At 41.5% G+C, this 12,432-nt stretch overlaps 1 protein-coding gene across 2 annotated transcripts; it reads right to left on the bottom strand.

The window, feature by feature from the left end:
* Positions 1 to 3,863: 3,863 nt before the first annotated feature.
* Positions 3,864 to 9,437, bottom strand: trim105 (tripartite motif containing 105). Of its 2 annotated transcripts, none has more exons than XM_018675618.2 (7): positions 9,272 to 9,437; positions 8,380 to 8,737; positions 6,710 to 6,805; positions 5,792 to 6,025; positions 5,219 to 5,232; positions 4,950 to 5,065; positions 3,864 to 4,701 (listed from the first exon to the last, which is right to left on the bottom strand). In XM_018675618.2, exons 2-7 carry the CDS (start codon positions 8,677 to 8,679, stop codon positions 4,142 to 4,144), a joined length of 1,320 nt encoding a protein of 439 aa, XP_018531134.1. In that variant the 5' UTR covers positions 8,680 to 8,737; positions 9,272 to 9,437; the 3' UTR covers positions 3,864 to 4,141. The 2 variants fall into 2 exon arrangements, with proteins under 2 accessions (XP_018531134.1, XP_018531135.1); XM_018675619.2 differs by having other exon boundaries at positions 8,380 to 8,715; positions 9,272 to 9,424.
* Between the last annotated feature and the right edge of the window lie 2,995 nt (positions 9,438 to 12,432).

The following is a 12,432-nucleotide window of genomic DNA, read 5'->3' as shown; positions in this document are numbered from 1 at the left end:
ATTGTATGGGGTAATGCGGGGGGGGGTGCAACGTGCATTGAGGATTCAACTCAATGATTTGAGACCGTGCGATGCTGTGTAAGAGCTGCGGGATTTCCATTGGTTGCCTCAGCGCAAAAAATCTTTGAAATTGATTTTCATCTGATGGATTTCTCAAGGCGTTTAAATGCCTCCCGGCATCCAAATAGCTCAGCAGGTAAACCTAATACCATCAGAAATCTCCTGTAAAGCCACCGCAGGAATACAGCAGTGTCACCACAGGAAGCAGAGGGAGACATATTACCTTAAATCAAGTCTCTGAACAGCTCTGACCTCATGATCGACGTCATTTTATCTGTTCAGGTCAAACGTGTGCCGTTAGTCTGAGGTAGAAAAGTTAACGTTTATCCTCGTGAACACGGCTCTCTAAGAGTCTGTAATTGTGCAGAGTTTCTTCCAGCCAGGTCCTGTTCACCCCCCCCCCCGCGTCCATCCTCCTCGGGGGAGTCCTCAGGAGTGTGAATGAAAATCATGTACTAAGAGCACAACATGCCCGTGGTGAGCTCCTATCAGCCCTGTTTTATTTTACAGAGATGGTTCCTGAAAATTGAAAACTCATGTACCATATACGCTCAGAAATGAAAAGTCAACTCTCTCTCTCTCTCTCTGTGTGTGTGTGTGTGTGTGTGTGTGTGTGTGTGTGTGCACTGGGGCGATCGTGCACATACACATAAACACACATGTATAGACACAGTTTTGAGCGCAGGTGTGTGTTTAATTCATTTACGTTCTCTACAAGTCTCTGAAACTTCGACAGGACCTCCAGTCGGACCTGTGCTGGAGCCACAGAGGAACCAGCATGTCCATTCAAGCCAGTGTAATCAATGCCAGACAGCTCTGCACTCCAGCACCGCCAGTGTGTGCCATGTAATCAATAGCACGCTGTATCTCCACTTGGAAATCTATTACAGCAATAATAATGCTCGCGGACTGTAGACCCCCCCCAAGCTCTGCCTTCGGAGCCACTGAAAACCTCTCCACCCATCAAACAGCAGCTGTCGATGAGACATGTGAGAGCAAATGTTTTTTTCAATGTGATTATGTTGTTATTCTCTGTGATTTCTGAGCAATGAAGACCCCTAACATCAGGAGTGTGTGGAATAACAGGGAGTCAAAGGATCATTTTGTGTTATTGTGGGCATGTGTTTCCCCCCCAAAGATCCCTTACGGCAATCCACCTCTCTGACCTTAAAACACAATGTTGTGATTGAATGGTTGTAATTAAAATGTTCCCTGGTTTCAGCCCGCAGCGCTCTCGGCTTCAGAGGAAAATAAACACACTAAATCGTGCTGATAGTCTAACAAAGCTTTGTCCAGGGAGTTACCAAATCTCATTACGAATATAAAACAGATAATGTAATAAACGCGTGAAAACACTTGAGCGGCCAATGTAATAAACCACGCACACAGGCGTTCAGACAACAGTGATAACAAACAACAGCCCTCATGCTAGGATAGTACGGTCGCCCCTGCTGCGTCAGATGAAAAGATTGGAGTTTATAATCCTGCTGGCTCCTGAGAGACAACTGAGGACTCAAGGACCCGTCCTTGGAGTGCCAGCACTCTATCCGGCCCGGGCTCGGGTCAGGAAACACATTACAGATCAACGGGTACTATCATAGGAAGGATGTGGAGCACACATGCAGCCCCGCTCACACTCTCTCGCCGAGGTTCACACCCATGGGCCCGAAAGCGCGCTCGGGCGCTACAATGCACTCTGCCAAGTTACTTTGAAGTGGTTGTTACCGCTCAAAAGGGCTTTTTTTTTTGTTTTGTTTTGATTTTGGCAGCCAACATTTCTCTTCATTTGTAGGTCATGTTCGATATCAGTCAGAGGTTATAGCAGTCTGACTGGCTGGAGGAAGGAGCGGAACAGCAGCGTGCTTACATGTGAATTATTTACCAACTAATTAGCGATGAAGCTAATGTTTTGAATGGTATGCAGCTCTGCTATGATGGTGAACCCTTGCAGCTAAAAGCAAATGCTACCTAGAGCTTCAGTCATTTCCCCTAGGTACATCTTTTTTACAATCTTATATTAACTTAAAGATTCTTTGATTTTTTTTGGCCACTTTGGGGCGGCAAAACAGTAAAGACAACAATGATATATTATCATCTTATGAAGTTGATACAGTGGATGGAGCAGTTGATACTCCTGATGAAAATATCTGTCTCTTTAGCTGCTAAATGCTCCATTTTGTTCACAAGCTGCTGCGGGACAGAAATCCGAGACACCTAGCTAAAAGACGCTAAAGCGCTCTAAAGAACTGAGGGATATTACAGAGTTGGGTGATAATTCTTTGAGGGTTTGCTACTTCAGACAACTCCTTTCATATTACTCTTTTTCCCTTTTTAATATAAAAATATTGATTAGTGCAGCTTTAATTTTTAATGATTCTCTTGCGGCTACCAAATGTGTATTTCATTTTTCTTTTTCATCTCATTACCATAAAAATTACTTTGTGGACAGTGATGAGGAGACAAACAGCAACAGCAATATTTGGACATAAATACTGAGGCTCTCCTCAGCATTTCTTCATATTCAATATTAAGGATCTATTCAGTGCAGGAGTTTGAGTTGATCTGAATCTACAAAGTCAAAGTGAGTGACTAGTGTGTGACAGTGTGACATGTGAGATGTAAATGCACCCATAACCATATAACCGCTGTGCAGGAAACGTGTGGCCCCCCCCCCCAAATTACAGCTCACTGTGCCACTTTTCCAATCAGCAGAGGAGGCAGCAGCATCCTGCTTCAGCATGCTCCTGAGGCCCATCGGACAGCCCAGAGGCATCACCACTGTCACTCTGTTTATCTGACCTTTCACCTGACAGCAGGAAACAGGACGTCAGTGCTCTTGTGTGTTTGTGAAGATAACCGAGAGCCCGCCTATTCTTGCTGTTTAAGTGTCAGAGATGGCTCATGTATTCAAAAGTTCCAGTCCAGGTGCAGGAGAGTCAACAACCCTCTGCCGTCTTTTATGTTAAATGGCTTTGGACTCCCATCAACCACAGTGTTTGCGGTTGTGCGTTCTGCTTTGATGATGCTTAATAACATCCTTGATTGTTTCAAGTGAGGTCATGGAAGTGTGCAGTGTCACAGCTGCAGAAAAGAATCAAAGACAATGTTTAGTTAAGAAAGAAAAAGTGATTTGGTTTATTATTTGCTATCAGCATTTTTTTTTTACAATAATTGTTTTGAAATATGATGGAACATGTAACTGACATGTAATGACAACAACGTAAATATACTGCATAGACTGAATCAGGCTGAGAGCTGCATTTTAGGATTTCTTCCAGCCATAACAAATTATTAATGAAGTGCATTATATCACGTGTGTGTTCTACTTTAGGCACATATAATGTATACAGAAGAACATACAAATAATCACAGATCAATAGAAGGTGCTAAAGTCAACTAAGGTGCTATGTAAAGTTACATCTGTGTAATCAGAAAACATCTAAAAAAAAACATGCAGGCAAAAGAGTTTCATCTGAGAGTGATGTAAAAGGCATGAAGAACCGTTTAATCAAACATAATTTCTCATACTAAAGTAGATTCCCTCATGCTGATTTACCCCAATCAGGGTGATTAATAAATCCTTTTACAATCGAGCCTACAGACAGTCTGACTTGGTGAGAGATAATCATTCGGATTATCATTTGAAAAAGGTCAACTATCTACATCTACAACAGATATTTGAACAGAGCAGAGCCTATAGGTCATAAAATGTAATCTGAGCTTCACAATAATCAACCCAAAAATGGCTGAATTCAGTTTTAGTGTGATTGCTCCTGGAAACTAAATGAGCCTCTCCAAAACCATTACAGCACAATGGATTTTTTTAATGTGGTGAGAATAACAATTTTCCAACAACATTTCAAGGCTTTTAAGGTTCATTTCAGATAGAGAATAGAAGCATCTGGTGATATCCATCAGTACAGTATGGAAAATAACTGAAATTTTAAGCTCTTTCAGTATGGCACCATAATGCAAACAATGGTGATATCATCTTTTAATAGGTGAGTGATAACAGTCTTTGGTCAATAAGTGAATGGACAGCTCTCACATACTGAAAAGCTTTTTATTGATTGTGGCCATTTTAACCAGACAGAGCGACAGGTGGGTAGTGGAGGAGTTTGATAGGCTGCGGTTCCTGACTGCTGCCACTAATGCACGGGCTGAAGAAGGGGAACACCTTGCCCCTCGGCCCATTGGTGAACGAGTAGAGCAGACTCATATCATCAGCATTGTAGAAGGATACCCTCCTCTCCTCGCAGTCTAGGAAAACGCCGACCCTCTGAGGAGAAGAGCCGAGTTGCAGCCTCATCCAGGGCTGGGTGCCCGCCGAGTACTCGTTTCTGTTACGGAGCCGCAGAGTCCAGTAGCCGCTCTCAGGACTCAGCTTGATCCGCGAGTGCCTGTCTACACCCTCAGATGCCACACCCAGGTCCCACTTGGGTTTGGAGCCCACTTCTACCTCCCAGTAGTGTCGGCCTGACTGGAAGCCCTGGGCAGCCAGGATGTTAACGCACTGGAGAAAACGCTTGTTGTGCTCCGTATATGACATCATGCAGTCACATTCGACTGCCACAGTTTTATCCCTGGAGACTCTGATGCTTGGGTGCGCTGTGTCGACATCAAACGTTAATGGGCAAGGACCTTTGGAATGAAACAATTCATTAAATGATAACAGTGATAATATTTTCAGTGAAAAAATGTCACATTTAAAATTGAAAGTATATCCTTTCAGTGGAACAATGGTTTCATTATTGTCATTCTGTTACTATTTCTACATCTTTATATAATACTCTAGTAATTTCTCCATAATTACTCTCATTCTTGAGGCATAACCAGTTTCCAGCTGAAACCTTTTTCTGTGTAATGAAGCACATCATAGGAAAAATTACCTGGCTTCAAACAGCTGAACATCTTCCTCCATGTGATGTACTGTAATGGGGCCATGTATTTGTTGCTGAAACCATTTGAATCAAACTGTGGGGCATTGTCCACCTGCACACATGGCCTGTTAAAAAAAAAAGGCAAACATATATTTAGTTAGGGTCATTCATTCTGAGCAAAAGTGACACTAAATTGAGGTAGAAATCAAATAACCATGTGACAGGTGCAAAAATGTCAAAAGCAGTTAATCAGTCATAACACTGAAATGGTCTCTTACCTTAGTTGTGGCAGCTACAGAAGGAAATGAAAGAAAAATCACATTAAAAATTGTTGTTTCATACTGCAAAAGTCACAAGTCAAATTGTGACACAATGTAAATTTTTGCTATCTTTACTTAGTCAACATTAGCACTGAGAGCTGTTTACTTACTAGTCTAGAAGAAACATTGTGAGTTCAGCATCAAACTTTATTGTTTAGTTGCCAAGTGGAAAGCAGTTCCAGTGTTCAACAGGTTTTGTTTGTATTGTGATTGTCATTTTTCTTCTACTGAGGTTAGCATGCTAACAAACTACCCCTGTCTCGTAATACCACTTTGTGATAATGAGTCACTGTGGTATCCAGTCTGTCCTCAGTCTGACATGAGAGGATGAAGAAGTAGCCCTGCCCACAGGAAATGGGTAGGGCTACTTCATCTACTTCTTACTGTTTTGTAAATGCAACGATGGCTGGGGGTCTTGATAAGTAAACAATGCTAACATTGACTACGTGGCAAAAGCTACATATAGAATCTTTTAAGTTCAGATGTGATCCTCATATCACGTAAACTTTTTATCTTAAAGTAAGGCCTTACCTCAGATAGTATGATATTGTCAGTGGCAGCACTGGCCTGCTGGAGCGCTTTGATATTCTCCTCCAGCTCCCTCACGGCCAGCTTGACAGCCTCTAGGTGGCGCTGGACTTTCTCCAGCTCCTCCTCCTGCTCCCTCCTCAGCTGCTCCAGCATACACATCTCCTCATCGTGCAGGATCTGATGGAGAGCTCTGAATTCACCTTTGACACGAGCCTGCAGATCTGCTCCAAGTCTCTGAAGGGAAGATTCATTGATGTTACAGCAGGAGGACATAATATTTTATTTTCTAGATAGTAAAACATTTTTCATCAGTCAGTTAGAATCTGTAAGGAGTTGGCTAAGATGCCAAGTTCTATTAAAGCTTTAAATAACTTCTGCCAAAGTACATATCTCTTTAGAGAAACAAACGAGGGGTAATGAAGCTACATTTAGCATCAAAGATCTTACTGTCAAACAACTGTTCCTGGTCATCATCTCATCACAGTGTGTACAACCATACTCAAGTTCTTATACTCCATCTGGCTTAAAGACATTAGATTGTTTTGTTTCTGTTCACAGCTAGTCATGTATGTAACAGCCTTGTCAACTTAAGGCGAGATGACAAGTGCTTTGTAGCAACAGGTCTTTCTTGAAATGCAAATATGGCAGGAGCATTATCATGTTAGAATTAGACTGTACAGGAGTAAGGATTTCGTCTGCATAGCTGAAACACAACTAAGTCATATGTTAGACAGGCATTTATGCACTGAAGCGCAAGACCATTAAGTTTTACATATCAAAGCACTAACTGTCACTTAACACATCTACAAACAACACTAAATATGCACAGTGACATATTGCAAACAGCCATTAGGGAGAGACGTGTCCATTCTTATCTGTTAAGTGCTGCCATCCCTTGAGTTCCCCAGTGGAGTGTACCTTTATGGTATCCATCTTGTCTTTGTCTCTGCGAATACTGTTAATGTAGTCTTCCCTCCTCAGGCGATGGCTCTCCAAAGTCTCTCTAAGTTGTTTCTGAACAACAATATGCAAAACAAATCAGCTTGGGGACAGAGACAATGTCAGATAGAGAGAGAGTGCACAAAATCTAAATTACTGAATACTGAATACTAAATTTCCATAAAGAAATAATACCATTTTAACAGGGATAGATTATGCTTTTTGTTATTTTCACTCATTCATATGCTGTTGTGATGTTGGATGTCCATGTTAAACATAGCTAAAATTCTAAAACTTTGGGTAAATGTGTGTTAAAATGTATATCTATAAGACAAAAGCCCATGTTTCATTTTGCTCTGAAGGCTTTGTTTAGAATGTTTTTTCTACTGTCCCGACCCCCTGACAAATGAGCGCCATGCAAGTCCACGAATGAACCCTGCACCGGAGCATGCCCACAGAGTACAGGCTGCAGGGACTGCGACGCCAGCAAACACAATGTCTAGAAGAAAGTGTCTCTGTTGTTACTGTGGTGGAAGGCAGGCAACATTAGACACAAATGGATATCATCCACCTCATGCAGCAGCACATTGCACTTTTGTCTTAAAGAGACACTACTGTTGTACTGGGTGCTTCAGAAATACACAGTATGAGAAAAACTGCTGTGTTTTTATAAAAGCATGTCATTATTTTCTAGTAGACCCCTGCAAAAAAAACATGAACAGAAAAATTAGCATAATATGGCTTTTGGCACTGATACTTTACTTGATATGTTATTTGAGTGTTGAATCAGTTCTTTGGTAGCTTTACAGGACAAACTTTGTAGTGTTGTCAAATTTAACTGCACTGTACAAACAAGGTAATAGTTTAATATTTTAATATGTATGCTTTTTCACTTTCCTGTCGTCTTGTCATAACCATGAGGTTATGCAACATCCGGTAAAGACTACAGGAAGTGCCTGTGTGCGACCAAGAAATGGTCCGACACAAAGCCCACTAGTTGTTTTTACAATTCTGTCTTTGCTTGTACATGAATTTTATCACATGCTAAGCTAATCAGCAACTTGCTTTAGCCTTGCATTTAGTAAGCAGTTATAAGAGTGCTTCCTATCATCTCATGCTATCCTCAAGTCAAACTACTCCATTCAAAATAACAATAAAGTTTAATAAAGACACAGTGTGTAAACAATTCAACATAAGAGGAATGACAAAGGTAAGATTTGAATGCAGGAATTTTAGTTTGGATAGCATGATACAAATGCAAATGGACAGGCTGCTTTATTACTCTGGCCGAGTAATTTGGTTCTCCTGCTGTAGTTAAGTCATATGTCCTGTGATACAAAGTAATATAAAAGGGAGTGAGGAGTGAACTTTGTCCTGAATAATTCAGGCAAGATATGCTCAGGGTGGACCTAAAGTGACATAAAACCAGATGTGGACTGAAACAGAATACAATTGTGTTCCACTTATATAGCTCAAGGGTTACAGAACGCTCAATTTTAATCGATCAGTTTACTTTGGAGCAAAAGGCTATTTGTTTAAGATTAAATAACAGTTAATAACACTCTCCAGATGACCAAGAATAAAGGCTTGGAAGGTCGCCAACAGGATCACGATTAAACATGCAGCAGAGGTGAGACCAGTGAACTCACCTCTAGGTTCTGGATGTAAGTATCTGAGGTGGTGGCCCTGACCTTCTCCACCATGGCCGCCACTAAGTAGTTGGTTTGAAACTGCCTGCAGGTGAACTCCTTTCTGCACTGTGGGCAGGTCACGGGCCCCTGCGTTCCCCTCCAGTACCTGGAGATGCATGATTTGCAGAAATGGTGCATACAGGCCAACATGACAGGCTCCCGGAACAAGTCACAGCATATGGCACATGTCAGATCCTCTCTCAGGCTGCTCTTAGTAGATGGGGCAACATGGGCAGGAGCAGCAGCAGCAGTAGCCATGGTGACAGGTCTTTTCCTCTGCGGAGTTTGTCCACACTGAGGAAGTGAAAGCAAAAGCCTGAGGGAAGAGAGAAAGAGGGGGAGAGGAACACTCCCTTTTTGAAAGCAGTTTACAGAGCAACAAACTTGTTTATGTCAGCTGGAATTACATTTAATTGTTTTTTAAAAAGAGTTCACATTCTACAGCAACGAATTCCTGCTGTTCATCACATGAGTTCACGTTAATCATTGTCCAAACCTGGATCCTGCAGAGCGGGTCCAGGAACCTCCCCCCTGCTCTGAAGTCCAACACTTGTGTCAAATAACTCTCAATTTGCTCCTTGGCATACACTAAGCACCGACTTCAAGTTTATACGACAGCCAGAAAATGTGAGAAACCGGGTGACACATCACGAGACTTCATAAGCTGGCTCGTGATTTGTATTGTGAAGACATCGTTTGGTCAGATGTTTTGTTTTGCTCTACACTGCTAGCGTTCAGCAACGTACAGCAACTAGTAAACAGCCTTTTTCAGCAACATAACGCTAAACCAATTTAGAGGTGTGACATGGCGACTATATTCAACGTTTAGTTAACAGTTTAATAAACTTACGCTGTCCGTTGTTCGGAGAAAGGTGTCCTGACCAGTGCTCTTTGGTCCTCTCGGCTGCTCGTTAGGGAACAAAACGTCCACGTGTACTGCGCATGCACCAACTACAAACCCACTTATGATTGGTCCATCTGTCACACAGCAAATAACAAGATGTGCAGTAATGCACCCACTTACTTTTTCTCTTCTCCACTGACAAACAAAAGTAACATTTGCCCATTACTGCAAATTTGCAGAACAGCCAGAGTGTCACTGTGATTAAGCATTTTTCACTTCCTCTATGAGGTCTTACCATACACAGGACAGCAGCCAGGATTTAACAAATACTTAGTCCCAATTCCCCACAAAATAACCCCTTTTTCTGTGTTATCCTGACGTCATAATATAAATGTTGTTTTAAGGCCATGTCCATATTTACATCTTTCATGGAAATAATTCTAGAGGAGAAACATTAAATAATTTCAATAGAGTGTGATTTAAAGAGCAACTCCAGCAATTTCATATGAATACATAAAAGTTGTCAGACTTACAAGAGACATATATTTGAAAGAAAGGTTAAAACCAAAGCAGGATAGACATCCATAGATGTCCATGTGTTTTAGCCTTAGGTACAGGTTAAGCTCTCAAAACACATTAGACCTAAGTTGCTCTTGTCTTACAAACACACCCAGTTTGTAACACAAGTTTTCTACCACAGTTTTGTTGCCTCTAAGCCTGAACTGAGAGAAAGATGAAATAAAGCTGTTGTTTTTTTCACACTTTAATAAAGCTCCGCCCAGAACCACAGAGGACGTTAGGCTGTACAACTGTTTCAGCAGGCAGCGTACTATTATCCATGACAAGTAAACTGAGGTTCATGTGTGAGGCTGATGAACTGACCCTGTAATTAAATAACTCTTACTGAATATTCACTATCTGTAAGTTGACATAGTTAAAATCAGTTTGACCAGAAACACCTTGGTAGCCATGGCCCTGTTTACCAGACAGCTATTAAACATACAGTACGTTTACAGTATGACTCTGAATTTCATGAAAACGTATATGGACATACAACTTGATCAAAGACACAGGATCAGGTATAGATCATTTTGACCCAGTCTTAGAATAAAAGAAAACTACACCAGGAGGTATAATAGGAGCACCCCACACAAATGTTTATCCCAGAATCCAATTTGCAGACTTCATAGACAGTCCATCCTTTTAAGTCAATATTTTCAATCATTGACAAATTAAAGCTTTCATCTGCATCAGGCTACAGTCTCCACCTGTTGAAGTTGACCTCAGTGAGAAACACCAAGAGCAAAAGGGAAACAGAGGAGGCATAATTGGGATTTTCTCAGTTTGTCTGTCCTCCGCCCCCACATTCAATGATTAACACAGCCCACGCACAGAAAGAAAGACTGACAGACAAACAGAAAGAGACAGGAGCAGCAGCCCACAATGTGCGACATGAGGACGCCACAGTCTCTGATCATGTCATCAGATCAGTGGTCAGCAGAGCTCTCAGAGGACCTGGACAGCAACAGTGATCAGATCGAGGGCATTGCACCAGAAATACAGGACCCCCAGCCATACGGAGGGAAGCCCAAAAGAACTTAATTAATTAATAGAATGAATCAAATGCATGTAGATTGATACGAACCCAGGTAAATGAACAATGCTGCAAAGACCCACTGCTAAAATAAAATGGCATGCTTGAAGAGAAGAGGAATTTTCTGCAAGGTCACACTGTTAAGCTTCCACACCACTTTTTCCAGAGCATGCTGGAGATAAGTAAGTTTGTGGCAATCCACTATCAGCGATGCATGCGAGTCTGAGAGAACTGTCAACCTTGACTGCCGAGTGACCCAGTGCATGTGGAAGCTGGGGAACAGCTCCAATAATTGAAAGAATAAATTGAGGCGCAGAGGCAGCCCGCCCCAATCAATAAGGGTAATCTCTAGTGCTGAGTCAATAACTGCACCGATTATTGCATCATCAAATAAGATCTCACCAAGAGGATCTCATACAATTGTTTCTCCCTGAATGATAAATCTTAGTTCCAGGGAAATGCAGAAACAAGGCTCAAGGAAAACATAATCGCCTGCTCTGTTATCAAATTAACAAAACATTCTCATAGCAGGCTGGAAATGGTTTTTGACCAGGCTAAATTGTTTATGTCTAACTTCAAGTGACAGCATGTGTCACATCCTGCCCCAAATTATCTGATGACATTCCCATGATACATCTGTGCTCCAGGTCTGAAAAGGTGAATTCATTACAAACAGTCATGGGAGCTAGTACAGGTGAATTCTTATAGTTATGATGTTTTCTAACACTCCAAATCCCATATACTCCAAGGTAACTCGCTTAAATTCTTTCAAGGTTTGTTAAGGATGCCTGTAGTGAGTTTTATTCTACTTTGACTTTTCCATTGGAGACGTTCTATACCTTCCTTTACAGACATACAGCTTGTTCAAAATAAGAAAGAATGATCAACCTTGACAAATGTTCTGGAGAGCACTCAGCAGTCTCTTCACAACACACTCCACAACACAGCTTTGCTACATTACATGAAAGAAAATGACTCCAGGCACATATAACTTCATCATCACTACAGGTAAATGATCTGATCTGATCATCTGGCACCCAAAACTGCCCTTGCATGTGTGTGTGTGTCTACAGCTCAAACTAAAAATAACAATGCGTTCAGCGAGAACTTTAATCTATTTTAGGAAGTCATGGGAGCTCACAGAAATGAGCTTGTGAGTGATTTTGTGTCTTCATTGTCTTCACAAAATCTGAGATCTCTGCTGCATGTCTCGTGCAGTTAGCTATAACAAAGGCTTGTTGCACAGTCATATGAAATTGTGTCACATGCAGCGCGAGTTACAGTTACTGTTTATCCCACTGCAGAGATCAGATCAGCTGTGACAGTGACTTGGAGCCTCAAATAAAACAATATATGAGGATTTATTTTACAGCCACTCATTGTTCCAAAGTTCATTCAAAATTGTTCCAGAGAGAAATAGCTATAAAGCGGAAAGCCTTAATGGAAGTAGAGTGAATAACAAATGGGGGGGTCAAACTACAAAATGTGATAAAAAACCAGTGACGTAAGGCTGCGTTGGCAGTTTAAATGGCATGATGTGATGTTTAATTACATTACATGTTTTGTTGCGGTG

The sequence above is a fragment of the Lates calcarifer genome, linkage group LG8 (assembly GCF_001640805.2).
Source record: "Lates calcarifer isolate ASB-BC8 linkage group LG8, TLL_Latcal_v3, whole genome shotgun sequence".
Lineage (NCBI taxonomy): Eukaryota > Metazoa > Chordata > Actinopteri > Centropomidae > Lates > Lates calcarifer.
This window is presented reverse-complemented; position numbering and strand designations above follow the sequence as displayed.

What these genes read in the sequence shown, in the direction of transcription:
- trim105 (XM_018675618.2), bottom strand. Translation starts at nt 8,679, where the DNA reads ATGGCTACTGCTGCTGCTGCTCCTGCCCATGTTGCCCCATCTACTAAG. An exon ending in CTTACATCCAGAACCTAGAG is followed by an intron (nt 6,806 to 8,379) that starts GTGAGTTCACTG and finishes ATTGTTGTTCAG; the next exon opens with AAACAACTTAGAGAGACTTT. An exon ending in GTTCAGCTGTTTGAAGCCAG is followed by an intron (nt 4,702 to 4,949) that starts GTAATTTTTCCT and finishes TTCATTCCAAAG; the next exon opens with GTCCTTGCCCATTAACGTTT.